The 16,082-nt window shown below is 37.8% G+C and overlaps 1 protein-coding gene across 7 annotated transcripts in view; it reads left to right on the forward strand.

Moving 5' to 3' along the window:
• The window catches only part of C2CD6 (C2 calcium dependent domain containing 6), a 109,801-nt gene that overhangs the window by 19,704 nt on the left and 74,015 nt on the right, over nucleotides 1–16,082 (forward strand). For 4 of the 7 annotated variants that reach the window (XM_082691186.1, XM_082691187.1, XM_082691191.1 and 1 more), the window contains exons 4-9: nucleotides 303–448; nucleotides 2,402–2,524; nucleotides 3,254–3,298; nucleotides 4,385–4,453; nucleotides 6,112–6,191; nucleotides 10,465–10,605. The exons of 1 other annotated variant lie outside the window; for it this stretch is intronic. In XM_082691186.1, the coding sequence (XP_082547312.1) occupies nucleotides 303–448; nucleotides 2,402–2,524; nucleotides 3,254–3,298; nucleotides 4,385–4,453; nucleotides 6,112–6,191; nucleotides 10,465–10,605 (604 nt within the window). The remainder of the gene's footprint in view (nucleotides 1–302; nucleotides 449–2,401; nucleotides 2,525–3,253; nucleotides 3,299–4,384; nucleotides 4,454–6,111; nucleotides 6,192–10,464; nucleotides 10,606–16,082) is intronic. 2 more of the 7 variants (XM_082691188.1, XM_082691190.1) reach the window with 2 other exon arrangements.

Genomic DNA, 16,082 nt, shown 5'->3' on the forward strand with positions numbered 1-16,082 from the left:
GAGCAGAGAGCCCGATGCGGGACTCGATCCCAGGACCCCGAGATCATGACCTGAGCCGAAGGCAGCAGCTTAACCCACTGAGCCACCCAGGCGCCCCATGACTCTTGATTTTGGCTCAGAGTGTCACCCTGGGCAGGAAGTCTGTCTGCTTAAGATTCTCTCCCTCCTCCCCTTCTACAATTTCTTTCTTTCTTTATTGGATTGATTCTTAAGTTTTGCCTGAATTGTTTAATGGATTAATTTTATACTGTGTTATTGTACAATGACAACAAATTTTTTCCTTAATATCTGTGTATTTTCAGTCAGTTTACAACATTTCAAAAATTTGTTCATTCGCATCTCTATAAACAACATTGTGAAATGTACAAAAATATGTAGCTTGGCATCCCCAAATGGTGAAAAGTACACTACAGTTAATTTTGATGACACAAAGTACTTTTCTGTACAGGTAAATGTTAAAGTTCTATTCTGTATATAAGAATGCAATTTTATAGTTTCAAATAATCTACACTAATTATATTTTTTTCTTAGGGGTAGGAAAGAAACAAATGCAGTGCCTTTTTTGATATTTTACAGGCTTCTATTTCTGTACTATGAGATATATTATTGTTTTCAAATAAACAACTTAGTAGAAAATGCATAATCCTGATGCTTCTTCTTCCCTAAGACCTTACTGCCTGTGGTTCTGAGTGTTCAGGAAACATGCATTTTTCTCTGTCTTGCTCTCCTCTGTCCTCCTCCACCCTGTCTGAGCTTGGGCTGCTCTAACAAATGACCATAGATATGGGGTGGCTTAAACAACAGACACTCATTTCTCAGCTTTCTGGAGGCTAGAAAGTTCAGGATCAGGGTGCTGGCAGACCTGGTGTCTGGTGAGAGCCTGCTTTCTGATTTCCTGATGACCATCTCTTTGCAGAGAGCAAAGAGATAATCTTTCTTGGGTCTCTTCTTGTAAGGGCACTAATCCAACTCTTGAGAGCTCTACCCTCTGACCTAACTACCTCCCCAACACCACACCTACAAATAACATCACATTGGGGATTTAGGCTTCAGTGTACGAATTTTGAGGGAATGCACAGTTCAGCCCAGAGCATGCCGTTTCTCTCTCTTTCATTTCCTCCTCATGCCCCTCTCTCCTTTCTTCTTACATAAAGTCTAATCGTTTTTGCATGGATAGCTTATTTAATCTTTATAACAACCCCCCCCAAATATATATACATTCTCTTATTATGATCCTCATTCTACCGATGAGGAAAGAATTTTCTTAAGGTCCTAGAACTAGTAAATGGTGGAGCTGGGAATGGAGTCAGTCCGGCTTCAGACTATACTTTATTAAACTTCCTCTCACTCTCGAGCTTCCAGTGCTAAGAGTCTGTGTCTCTTTATAGCTAAGCTTCTTAGAATCTTAAATGTATCTCCGAGTTTAAGTGAGCAACACTATTTCATGTAGCTATAGGATACATTGGTTAGTCCAGTTGTAAGTCCTAATAGTTTTATTATATTGGTTAAATTTTAATGAAGTCCTAAAACATTTCCTCAGTGCTCTACATTTTATAACCTTCAGTTTTAATCTTCAAAACTTTATTTTGCTTTAGTCTTGAGTGTAGAATATAGTTCTTCAAGCATAGTTAAAAAAAAAAAAACCCGACATAGTTTTGCTAAAGGCAATCTATACTATTTGTTTTACTCTGAAAATAGTTTTCCTAAGCTTGCCAGGTTTTCAAGAATATAGTGGGTATATATCCAGTTAAATAACACTTGAAATTAATCCTGGAAAATAGTATAAATTAATAGGGTGCTTATCTTTATTAGCATAATCAAAATCTTTTCCCTTATTTTAAGAGGAGCTATTAGTTTGAGCTTATTAAGAGGAGAATTTTAATGGAACTCGAAGGGAAAGTTGGGAATAATTTAGTAATAAGTACATAGAAAACTGCACAAGGAAACAAATATTAAAAAGCAAAACACATTATTAACTCTAAGGGAAATTAAGAAGTGACAGAGAAAAAGAAACATAGTTGTAATTGTATTGCTAAACTCTGCAGAATAGTTACATACACACAAACATTAAGTGTTGAACTAATAAAAAAAGTATGATCTATATATAACATATTGGAGGAACGAAAGGAAGAGAATGTTAAAATTGTGGGGACGGGTGTTGAGAATTAATATTTTTCTTCCACAATAAGCAGTTAATTGATAGGATCTAAAACTAAAATATCACTTAATGTAAGCCTGTTACTTAGAAACCAGACAAATCAATTTAGAAGCTTGAAAGCTGAAAACTAATCATGAGATGTGTATATAACAAGATCTAGTTATGGAGGTACTTATTCAGAAATTATATCTGGAATTCAGACTGAAAATGGGATAATTCTTTCCATATGCATATTATGTCTAGGTTCCCAGGCGTCAAGATGATGAGCGGAATAATATATACTTGGAACTAATGCAATATAGAAGTTCAGAAAAATATCCTCTCTTACTAGGGAGTGTTAAGGTACACCTTTATGATGTAATTCAGGTAAGTATCAAGGTTGTTTCTTTCACCGTGGTATCACATTGTTATTATTTATCTGTATCTGATGGACTCCTTTTGGTTTATTATCTACTTTCAAACTCATATGTCTCGCTCTGGCTATAATAAAAAAAAAAAAAGAGTTGTCTTTGAACAGCCTAATATTTTTAAAAACTGATTGTGTGGCAATGGTACAACCTAGGAGACTACATACACATGTTCGGTTGTGTTTTCTGGAGTGTTTCTAAACAGGACTCAAATCACAAACTCTGTCTCTTAATTGACTGCCCAGATTTCAGTTGTTTTTCTCCTTGTCTGGGCTGCTTGCCTTCTGCCCTGGGCCTGTGCTGTTCAGGGGTCAGCAAAAGTTGGGGGCAAGGTTTGTACACAGATTTTGTCATTCCTTCTCTCTTGCTTTCTCCAGTCTAGGGTTACCCTCTCACTTGCCAGCAGCCATACTGCCCTGGACTCAAAGGAAGAGAACTGATTAGTGAACCAATCTAAACCATCTGAAGGATTTTCAGGAGTATTTGTTAGGATGCAAAAGCAAGGAGGCCTTCAAAGACTAATGAAGTTTTATCAAAGGACACAGGAGCTATTAAGTTTACATGTGCATTAAAAATCATTACCTGATTTTTCAAAATTTGTGAAATGTTTTAGATTATATACAGATGGCTACATGAGTGACTCTGTATTTGGGGATTTTATTGTTCTTTCCCTTTTTCTTTTTTCCAGAAAGGGTGCTTTATTGAAGAATTTGAAATGTTGCATAAAAACCTGGTAAGAGGGGCACCTGGGTGGTTCAGTGGGTTAAAGCCTCTGCCTTCGGCTCAGGTCATGATCCCAGGGTCCTGGGATCAAGTTTCGCATCAGGCTCTCTGCTCAGCAGGGAGCCTGCTTCCTCCTCTCTCTCTCTGCCTGCCTCTCTGCCTACTTGTGATCTCTGTCAAATAAATAAATAAAATCTTTTAAAAAAATGTTAAGAACTTTTTGTGCATACACTTAACATTTCATACAACTTGACTCTGATACTGTTTTAACTCCTGTTAGTGTTTTTATGCTCCGCTACCCTACCAATCACTGTTTGAATTAATGGAAATATATTAAACAGAAAGAACAATATTCACAAAATCTTCATCTTCACCTTTCTTTTTTTTAGTGATGCTACTTTACTGCCAAATGATGAACAGGAAAATTGAAATAATTGCATTAGGGAGCAAAATGCCCTATCTGCTTATTTGTGCAGCTTTAATTGAGGAAATATTTTCTCCTTGAGGAGATTTTAAAGAGTTGTTTACAGTTCTCACTTGAATTTCTTTTTAAATATTTAAAATTATTATTTTGATTAATTGATCTATTCAGAGAGAACCCTGCTGCCAATAGCCAGAACAGAGAATGATGAACATTTGGGGTCATAATCTCTGACACAGTCTTTCATTTCGCATTTGAGCAAGCTGGGGTTCAGAGACTTGAAATCGCTTGTCCAAATAAAAATTTCATCTGACAATGGAAGTGGAGGTAGGAAGTAAATGGAAGTGTGAGCAAATAAAAGCATATGCATGTGTGTGTACACGCACACACACACACACACGCGCGCGTATATGTATCTCAGGGTAATCCTATTAATTATAAACTGATATTTTCTATATTATAATCATATATTCTTTAACATAAAGTTTTTAACACTTTAGGAACTCTATAATTCTTCTCTAGCAGTTCCTTGTGTGAATTCTTCTTTTTTAACCAGGAGATTCACACTTTGGTTTTTCTAACATAGATTTGTGAAATAGAAATACTACTTGCTACCCCTTTTTCATTAAAATATCTTTCTGATAAAATAATAAAATAAATGTGCTGTGTGTTTAGCCTATCTGCAAGGTGGCGGTGGAATTCATGTTCTCCTATGGAAACTTTGGTTATGGATTTTCACATCAGGTTAGTTCTTTTTTATTCTACAGCACTGCAGTCAAATCTCTTCTGAGCCTCTTTGCTTTCTAGTTTGATAAAAAATTTTAAAATATATATTTTTTAAAAGAACATTTTTAAAGAATGCTATTTTCTCCATTGTACTTAAGGAAAAATGAAACTACTATTTTTTATTTGCATAGACATTTTAAAATCTTTAATTCAAAATGCATTTATCAGGACACTTGCTTTTGTGTGTCTGTGTTTTCATGTGTGAAAACAAAATTATTTTAAGGAGTGTGGATTTTTATATATAAAAATGCTTATTAAAAATGGAGTCATTGATTATATTTGCATGACATTTTTTATTCTGATCACATATGCTCCTTACCTCCATGGTATTTCAATGTCTGATGTCTTGATTTATCAAGAGAGTAATATGTTGAAGTTCTCTTCCTTGCTTTGTCCTGGGCCTTTAAATTTATCACATATATCCATGTTCCTGTGAAAATTTTTGTGTAGTAACCTGTGTTCTGTCCTTTTATTATGTGCCTAGGCTAGATTCCTAGAATGGAAATTATTGTCCAAAAACAATGACCTTGTCAAAGAATTGTTCTAGAAATGTTGTACCAACATATATTCTCACCAGGTGTTTGAAAGAACTCTTCATATCCCCAGGTATTATCACCACTCTGGGGCATTTATATATCCAAGCACATTAGTGCTGCTATTATACAGGGACTGTGACCCCTATACTTTGCATATGATCTTTCTTTTCCATTTTTTGCTATTTTTTTATAGTCTTGGTTGTTCTTTTAATTAGGAATTCAGAGTGGTACATTACTTTTATTAAACCTACTGTTACGTTAACTGAGCAGCCCCTGGTAAAATGTTATTCTAAAATTTTGCCTATGGTATATCATAATGATTTTTAATGCATTTCAAATCAGAAATAAATAATACACAGAAGAAAGCCACTAGACACAATTTTTTTCATCTTTTTTCCTTCTTTGCTTTGATTTTTCTTTCTTTTCCTTCTGCCTATTTTATTTATATTTGTATGAATTGGGCCTTATAGGGTCTTGTAACTGTTGAATTCCTTTCGTGACATAGTTTATAAGCACCAACTTCAGAGGTAGGTTTTCTGTCTGAATAGAAGTAAAACATGTAATAATCACCTTCTTACGGAGATATCTCCTTTTCAGATAAATTAGGAAAGTATTGTTTTATGGAGGTAGATTCTACCAAAAACAAGGAACCAAGATATTGTATGGAAAAGAGTGGGAAATACAAAAGTTCTTGATTTTGATTTTATATCTGTGAACTTTTTGGTAATACAGTCCCCTACTCCTCTGTCTTGATCATGTAAAAAAGGTACTACCCTTGGTGGGGGGAGCAGATAAAGCTGCATTCAAATCCTGGCTCTGATGTCTTTTGGGTAACTTTGAACAAATTACTGATCCTCAGCATTTTCTGTAAAATAGCCACAGTTATCTACATCATAGGATTATTGAGAGGATTAAAAATAATATTATAGATAAAAGGTTCCTGACAGATATCTAGTGCTCAATAAATGTTGGTTCTTTCTTCATCTTAAGGCCTATTTTGTAGTCCTGGAGGATGTTAGTATTAGAGTGAACTACACTTGTAACTAAGCAGTGTTATAACACACTTACCATTTTCTTCAGTTAAAACCTCTTCAGAAAATTAACAAGCCATCCATGTTTATGAATATTGCACCACCTCCAGGAAGAATAGATCCTGTGACGTAAGTGTTTGAAGTCTTATTTGCACAATTGGATTATGTGACATTTAAAACACTTAATCCATTTTATGGACCATTTTGGTTGTCTTAAGACATAACCAGAATGGGCTAGACTCTAAGGAAAACAGAGCAGTGAATTGTTATGCTTAATAAGGTGGGAGAAATTTTTGGGTTTCTGGGTATAGCCCTGGCGAAAGGACATGTGAAGTTCTGGAGATAAGATAAAGAAGAGAAGAGAGTGCCAGCTTCATGGCTGAATGAGGGAAGACAGGGTTAGGCTGACAAGGAAAGTTGGCCAGTGAGATATCCTTTTCTAGAAGGAGGTGAGGGACTTCTAAGATCAAATTGTCTAATATTTGTCAGTTTTCCTCTACAATATAGTAGTGTTACCTCCATTCCACAATTTCTAATTGTTTTTTCCCAAATCTTCAGCAAAAAGTTTATGTTCAAAAAATGTCATTAGTGGAGCACCAGGGTGGCTCAGTGGGTTAAGCCTCTGCCTTTGGCTCAGGTCATGATCTTAGGGTCCTAGAATCATGCCCCACATTGGGCTCTCTGCTCATCAGGGAGCCTGCTTCCCCCTCTCAGCCTGTCTCTCCCTACTTGTGATCTCTCTTTCTGTGTGTCAAATTAAAAATCTTTATTAAAAAAGTCATTAGCAAACCAAAAGTAACTTAAAATTTGTCAACCAGACTTCAAATTTCAACAGTAAAAATAGATTAAAGAGTGTAATCTATAGTACTTTCCCTGATTAAGAAATGGGAAAAAAGGGATTGAGGAAATTAGGTCTAGGATGGGAATGTATATTCTGAAGTGCTTATTGTCCTATAGTTTCACCAATACTGGGTATTATCATTAAAAATAAATTTTGCCCACTTGATATTGGTCATTTGTTGAAATAGTAAAATTTGAATGTTTTATGTTTATCAATCATTATTTCTTTTTTTAAAAAGATTTTATTTATTTATTTGACAGAGAGAGATCACAAGTAGGCAGAGAGGCAGGCAGAGAGAGAGAGGGAAGCAGGCTCCCTGCTGAGCAGAGAGCCCCATGCAGGGCTCGATCCCAGAACCCTGGGATCATGACATGAGCCGAAGGCAGCAGCTTAACCCACTGAGCCACCCAGGTGCCCCAATCATTATTTCTTTATCCACCAATGGATTCAGTAAACATTCATTGAATGTCTGCTATATCCCCAAGCCATTGCAAATACTAAAATAAATGAGGCCTGGTACCTGCCCTCTGGTAGCTCATGGTTTAGTGTGCACAGATAACTAGTGAAAAGAAACTATAACACAAATGGGATAAGAACCTTCCTGCCGGTGAGCGTAAGGAACCCTGGCACATAGGGTGCGGGGTAATGATGGGAGGAACATAAAGTTGTGTCATAGCAAATTTATTGATATGAGCTCACTAAGCAGAGATTCTGCATTTAATGGTACAGATTAGGGGGTTAGAAAAGACTCATTCTGGTTGTTTGGTTGCAGAAACATGTACCAAAAGATGCCCACTTGGGTGGATTGGAAATGCCAGACTTGCCTTGGCTTAATGTAGAAGGAAGGTATTCAAAGGGTTAAAGAGATGGTGATGTTGGTGAGGATTTGTTTTTATGACCTGCTCACTCCTCCAGGGAGATTCCAGAAGATAGACCTTTCACTATGACTGTAAGAACTAAATTTGAAGGGGAGCCCCACCCTTGAAGAGCTCTGTGATCTTCTCTGTTAGGCAGAACTTAGAGTAGGAGCCGCAGTCACTGACCTGAGAAACCCAAATGCGATGGGAGTGTAGCAGTGGAGAGCCCAGTGATGGCGCCACCACCTAAGGCAAGATGCGTGTGGTTACTGTAGTGGACAGTAAAGTCAAAGCAGCAATCAGAATAGTTTGACTCATGCAGACCTATAGCATTGGCTAGTTGATCATGATGTTCCTAGAAATAAAATATATAGAAAGCCTCCCCAATTCTTAATCTGTATAAGCAGAAAAGTTCTAGGTCAAGTGAATAGAAGTGTGACCTGGATCATAAAAACAGAGTCATAGCTCCTCAGTCAATTCCCAGAGTTGAGCCAGTTTGCACACCCAAAAGCCTTTGAATGTAGGGGAGACTTGGTCCCCTTAAAGAGAGACGCTGGTGTGCTGACAAAAGTTTATAATGTTGATCTTTCTCTAAGCTTTCCCAAAAGGGAAGGAGAGCCTTTTACCAGGGTAACTATGCATTAGGGAAAAGGAACTAATCAGACCTTTCAGAGTCTACTGGACGCTGGTTCTAAACTGACACCAGTTCCAGAAGATCCAAATGTCACTGTTGTACACTGGTCAGACTAGGGACTTATGGAGGACAGGTGATTGATGGAATTTTAAACTCATCCTGTGATTATTTCCCAGTTCCAGATTGCATATTTGAAATTCGCACACTTAGCAGTAGGTGAAACCCTACATTGTTTCCCTGACCTGCGGACAAAGGGATATTATGGTGGGAAAGGCCAAATGGAAACCATTAGAGAACTACCTCTACCTAAGAAAATAGTAAGCTGAAAGCAGTACCACATTCATGGAGGGATTGCAGAGATGAGGGCCATCATCAAGGACTTGAAAAATGCAGAGGTGGTGATTCCCATCTTATCTCCATTTGGGTTACTTATTTTGGCCTGTGCATAAGACAGATCTTGGAGAGTGATAGTAGATTGTCATAAGCTTAACCAGGCAGTGATTCCAATTGTAGCCACTGTACCAGATGTGGTTTCATTGCTTGAGCAAATTAACACATCCTCTGGTGCGTGGTATAAAACTGTTGATCTGGCAAGTGCTGTTTTCCTCATGTAAAAACCAGAAGTAGATTCCTTCAGCTGGTAAGGCCGAGTGATACACCTTTACTGTCTTATCTCAGGTATATCAACTTCTCCAGCCTTATGTCATTCATTTAGTTCATTTAGTTCACAGGAAGCTTTTTTTTTTTTTTTTTTTTTTTTTTTTTTTTTAGTTTTACTCATTTTAAAGAGAGAGCATAAGCAGGGAGAGGAGCAGTGGATAGGAAGAAAAAGTCCCAAGCAAACTCCACACTGAGTGTAGAACCCGACACAGGGCTCCATCCCAGGAGCCTGAGATCATGACCTGAGCTGAAACCAAGAGCTGGATGCTTAACCAAGACTGAGCCACTCAGGTGCCCCACAGTTTATAGGAGTCTTGCTTGCCTTTCCCTTATACAAGATATTACACAGGTCCATCAGAGTGATGATCATGACGCTTATGGGACCTAGTGAACAGGAAGTAGTAACTAATCTTGACTGTCTGATAGGACGTTTGCATGTCAGAGGGTGGAAAGGGTTCTAAAAAAATTCAGGACTCTTCTACCTCATTGAAATTTTGAGGATTCAGTGGTATGGGGATTGTCAAGATAATTCTGCTAAGGTGAAGGATGAGTTGTTGTATCTGGCCCCTTCTACAACCAAAACAGAGGCACAACACCAGTTGGGCCTTTTTGGATTTTGGAGACAACATATTCCTTATTTGGGTTTACTACTCTGGCCCATTTACCAAGTGACCTAAAAAAAATTTATTTATATAATAAATGTATCTTCTTCCCTCTCATTATCTCCTTCTCATGTAACATAAGGTCTGTTGACTTTATATTGTAATATTTAAGTATTGTTAAACTTATAGCATACTATTTTTTAAGTTTCAGGATATTAAGAAGAGTAAACATCATCCAAAGACTCTTTTAAAATTTTTATTTTGTTTTTTCAGTGTCCCAAGACTTGATAGTCTTTTCTGGGGAAGAGGCTAGTGAGGTTTTGGTTGTATGCAGGATAGTTTTATCATGTTAGGTGGAGTTATGACCTGTTTATTGTTCTCATTTGGAGATTAAATATGTTTTAAAGAGATGCTTATGGGGGCCAGGTTGGCAAGGGGTAGGTGGACTTGTGAAGATTACTTTCAAATGTCAACTTGACTGGGCCATAAAATAGAGACTTGTATCTAACGATTGGGAGAGAGGTCTGGGCTCAAACCCTGTCTACTTATCTTTAGAACTCCAGGTCTAACTTACCGCCTTTTTCATCCCTGCTGCTCATCTCAGTAGTAAGAGTATTCAGTGGAGCACTTCTGTCAGGATTTCTGACCTTTGTCTGCTTCCCTAGCTCTATCTACCCTCTGATGGTTCAAGGTAGACAGGTGGGCTTACAGTCTAAAAGAGAGAATGATTCAAAAGTGATAGCCACCACTGATTTTAGAAGTGTGGTTTTGTATAATTGCAATATTTAACATTATAAACATTTTGCAGAAATGTTATTACACCACAACCGATAGAGTATCCAGCATTCCTATCCCCAGACCTGAATGTTACTGTGGGGGCGCCAGCTGTAGTGCCCAACCAGTCCTCTGTAGTGCGACTTGAAAAACTTCAGCAACAACCTCGGGAAAGGTAAATACATACATACATACATGCATACATACATATATACCAACACAACCCAAACAATCTTCATCTTATTTATGTGTTAGTGGGACATTATTATTTTTTTTGCTTGGGGGGCATATGGGCTTTAGATATTTGTTTAGAAAAGTCAATGTTTATTGACTCTGTAATGCATATGGTGGTTCACTTTGTTGTGTCCTATGAGTCCTTCAAGCTGTCTTTACTCTTTTTCATTTTTTTTCTTTTTGTTCTTCTGATTGGATGAATTCCTTTGCCATCTCTTTGAGTTTTCCAGTACTTTCTTTGACACCATCTAGTGCTCTTGAGCCCCCCTACTGAATATTTCAGTCCAGTTATTGTTCTTTAGCTCTGTGATTTCTATTTGGTACTTTTCAATATTTTATATCTCTTTGTTGCAATTCTCACTTCATTTATGAATTTTTCTCCTGAAAAATGAGCATCATTATGACCATGATTTTGAATTGTTTTTTTGAAAATTATTTATTTTTTTGAGAAAGAGAGAGAGAACAGAGTAAGTGAGAACATAAGTGAGTAGGGGCAGAGGGAGAGGGAGAAGCAGACTCCCCATTGAGCAGAGAGCCCCATGCAGGACTCAATCCCAGGACCCCAGGATCATGATCTGAGCCGAGGGAAGACACTTCACCTACTGAGACACGCAGGTGCCCCTCATTATATTTCATTATGGCCTGTTTTATTTGTTTGTTTGGAACTTAATGTTTCTGGAGTTTTGTGTTGCTGTTCTGTTCTCATTGTTCTCTTTCCTCATTTACCTTCACTCTCTGTGTTGGTTTCTGAGCACTAGATGAAACTGCCACCTTTCCTAGTCTCAATGAAGTCACCTCATGGTGGGAAATGAACCTTATCAAGGAACCCAGCCCAAGATTTTGGCTGTCTCTCAAACCTTTGTGATTGTCCAAGCAGCTTTCCTTTTTTCTTAATGTCTTCCAGTTGTTGAGAGTGTGTTGGGATTTTTCAGTATTCCAAAGAGGAAGATCTCAGCATCTAGATTCAGGCTGACTGGAAGCTGAACCTCAAGTCACCTGATGGGAAAGTATGTACCTAGAGCCCTTTCTTGGAGAAACCAGGAGAAGGGCTTTCTTGCCTGCTCCCTTTGTGCCCAGTCTGGGGGTGTAGCCACTAGGGTGGAAGGCATTCCTGCACCCATTGAGAACTGCTTCTTTGTGTGCTGAAGTTCCGTGGGACTGTCACCAGTCCAAGCCCCATTGGTTATGACAGCCAAACAATCTAGGGGCCCATCTCCTCGGCAATGGCCACAAAGTCTGGGGTGCCAGATGTCTGTATAAGCTCCTTCCAGGGCTACTGATGATCTGGGTTGGGCCGGAGAGAGGAGGAGATAGTGTCTCCTGCTTCCACAGGTCTCTAACAAGGATTGCAATCAATCCCTGGATGCATACTCAATTAGAAGCCTGACCTCCAAATAGTAGCTTTTAAAGAATACAGTAGGCCTTTTTGGAGACTAACTGGGAGATGAACTTATTTTTGCACTAATTTCCTATTCTGTGCTGAGTGCTGAGCAGATAGCATGGTAAGTCATAGCAGACCTATGAAAAACTTTTTATTTTTTTCTGTAGCTTTGTGGGTCTTATAGTCACAACTGTGTTAACTGTGTTAACAGAAATAGGTGTTTTGGGGGCCTGTCCTCAGATGGGAGTCCTGAAAGGTGGGGTGCTATGTGTGTTGTCCAAACCTTTTTCTCCTCAGGGAGAGGCTGGGAGTTGAGAGTTCTGTCCTGTTTGTATGACACTGTGCCAGTGGTGGAGTTTCTGGTATGTGCCTCATCCTTTCTCAGTTGTTTTGATGTGCATATTTTCTCATTTGCATGATGTGTAGGAGTTGCTCAGCCTATTTCTAGATTTCTTTCAGAGAGAATTGCTCTTTGTAGAACTGTAGGTACCATGCATATATGGGAGGAGGTGAGTTCAGGAGCCTGCTTACCATCTTGAATTAGAAACTGCAAATTTCTTTAATGTCTTGCCTAATAGTACACAACCGGATCCTCATAACTGCTTCCACATTTAAACAGAGTGGCTCCAGCTGCAGAACCTCTGCCTATCTGACTCATAGCGACAGTGACAGCTACTGCTCTCATTTCCCTCCTGTAGCTTCACCAGCTGATCCCTTCTTCTTAGCAAAATGGGTCCCAGTGAGTCATCTTGCCATTGTGTTCACTGACTCTACATGTATTTTTCTTGCATGCTTTCAAAGTCAAGGGTTGTTATTCTGCTCCTTATTCTCTTCTTCTTATAACTACTCTGGAATTTGGCGCTGATAGTTTTATCTTACTCAGTGTTATATGGAATTAATTTTCCTGATTTTTTTTAATAGGAGATATAGTTTAGAAAGCCTCTTGAGTCTCACAGAACTCCCACTATTAATGTTTTCATTTGGTGTTTAAAAATATGAGTTGCTGGGGCGCCTGGGTGGCTCAGTGGGTTAAGCCTCTGCCTTCGGCTCAGGTCATGATCTCAGAGTCCTGGGATCGAGTCCCACATTGGGCTCTCTGCTCAGCAGGGAGCCTGCTTCCTCCTCTCTCTCTGCCTGCCTCTCTGCCTACTTGTGATCTCTCTCTGTCAAATAAATAAATAAAATCTTTAAAAAAAAATATATGAGTTGCTTTCTAGAATTTTCTGGGACCATGCCAGTCAATGTCTCATGTAAATGGCAAGGGTAAACATCCTTGTTTTTGTTCAGGATCTTTAAAGGCTACACTTCTAGCATTTAATAGTTAAGAACATTTGATTATATAGGTTTTTTACATATAGATATGCTATACCACGTTAAGTAAATTATTCCACTTGGTTCCAGTTTTCTAAATTTCTTTAAAACCACAAATAGATGTTGTATTTTTGCCAAATGCTGTTTCTTTTTTAATCAGTTAAATTGTATTTATGTTTTCTAATTTTAATGTCAAAATATCCTTATATCCTTATATACCTGGAATAAATCTAATTTGTTCATAATATATTATCTTTTCTCTATATTACTGGATTTTTTTTGTATTAAAATTATATTTTTAACATTTGTGTCTATGTTAATGAATGAGATTATTTTTATAATGTCCTTATTAGGGTTTATCATCAAGGTAGTAATGTCCTCATGAAATGAATTGGAAAACATGCCCTCTTTTCTATTTAATTCATGTCGGTTATATCTTTAGATGACCAAAGTCTTTTTTTAAAAAAAAATTTATTTTTTAAATTTCTTTTCAGTGTTCCAGAATTCATTGTTTATGCACCACACCCAGTACTCCATGCAATACATACCCTCCATAATACCCACCACCCACCCTTGATGGGACTTCATCAAGATCAAAAGCTCCCACCCCCACCCCTCCAAAACCCTCAGATTGTTTTTCAGAGTCCACAGTCTCTCATCGTTCATCTCCCCCTCCAATTTCCCCCAACTCCCTTCTCCTCTCCAGCTCCCCATGTCCTCTGTGTTATTCCTTATGCTCCACAAATAAGCAAAACCATATGATAATTGACTCTGTCTGCTTGACTTATTTCACTTAGCATAATCTCTTCCAGTCTTGTCCATGTTGATACAGAAATTGGGTATTCATCTTTCTGATGGAAGCATAATACTCCATAGTATATATGGACCACATCTTCCTTATCCATTCGTAGGTTGAAGGGCATCTTAGTATTAGAAGTCCCAGCAACAGCAATCAGACAACAAAGAGAAATAAAAGGTATTCAAATTGGCAATGAAGAAGTCAAACTCTCTCTCTTAGCAGATGACATGATACTTTATATGGAAAACCCAAAAGATTCCACCCCCAAACTACTAGAACTCATTCATCAATTCAGTAATGTGGCAGGATACAAAATCAATATACAGAAATCAGTTGCTTTTTATACACTAACAATGAAAATACGGAAAGGGAAATTAGTGAATCTATAGCACCAAGAACAATATGATACCTGTGAATAAACCTAACCAAAGAGGTAAAGGATCTGTACTCGAGGAACTACAGAACAGTCATGAAAGAAATTGAAGAAGACACAAAAAGATGGAAGACCATTTCATGCCATTGAATCAGAAAAATAAACACTGTTAAAATGTCTATACATTTTAACAATCTGTACTTTCAATGCCATTCCAATCAAATTTCCACCAGCATTTTTCAAAGAGCTGGAGCAAACAATCCTAAAATTTGTATGGAATTAGGAAAGACCCCAAATTGCAAAGGAAATGTTGAAAAAGAAAGACAAACCTGGGAGCATCACGTTGCCTGATTACAAGCTTTACAAAGCTGTGATCACCAAGACAGCATGGTACTGGCACAAAAAAAGACACATAGACCAGTGGAACAGAGTAGAGAGCCCAGATATGCAACCTCAAATCTATGGTCAAATAATCTTCGACAAAGCAAGAAAAAATATACAGTGGAAAAAAGACCGTCTCTTCAATAAATTGTGCTGGGGAAATTGGACAGCTATGTAGAAGAATGAAACTCAACTATTCTCTTATACCATACACAAAGATAAACTCAAAATGGATAAAAGACCTCAACGTGAGGCAGGAATCCAACAGAATCCTAGAGGAGAACATAGGCAGTAACCTCTTTGACATCGGCCACAGCAACTTCTTTCAAGATATGGCTCCAAAGGCAAAGGAAACAAAAGCGAAAATGAATTTTGGGGACTTCATCAAGATCAAAAGCTTTTGTACAGCAAAGGAAACAGTCAACAAAACAAAGAGGCAACCCATGGAATGGGAGAAGATATTCGCAAATGGCAATACAGACAAAGAGCTGATATCCAGGATCTATAAAGAACTCCTCAAACTCAACACACACAAAACCAATAATCATGTCAAAAAATGAGAAGACATGAACAGACACTTCTCCAATAGAGACATAAAAATGGCTAACAGACACATGAAAAAATGTTCATCATCACTAGCCATTAGGGAGATTCAAATCAAAACCACATTGAGATACCACCTTACACCAGTTAGAATGGCCAAAATTAACAAGACAGTAAACAATATGTGTTGGAAAGGGTGTGAAGAAGGGGGAATCCTCTTAAACTGTTGGTGAGAAGGCAAGTTGGTGCAGCTACTTTGGAAAACAGTGTGGAGATTCCTTAAGAAATGAAAAAAAAAAAAGTTTCCCTATGACCCTGCAATTGCACTACTGGGTATTTACCCCAAAGATACAGAGGTAGTGAAAAGAAGGGCTATCTGTACCCCAATGTTCATAGCAGCAGTGGCCACAGTTGCCAAACTGTGGAAAGAACCAAGATGACCAAAGCCTTTTGAAATTTCTTGGATCAGAAGCTAAATTCCTATTTTTTCTTTTGTTGTAGAAAATATCATGTATATATTGGATAATTTATTGTATGTGTGTATACACACACACACACACACACACACACACACACACACACACATATATATATATATATATATATATATATATATATATATATACTTTA

This window comes from Mustela nivalis, assembly GCF_964662115.1.
Source record: "Mustela nivalis genome assembly, chromosome: 11".
NCBI classification, from domain to species: domain Eukaryota; kingdom Metazoa; phylum Chordata; class Mammalia; order Carnivora; family Mustelidae; genus Mustela; species Mustela nivalis.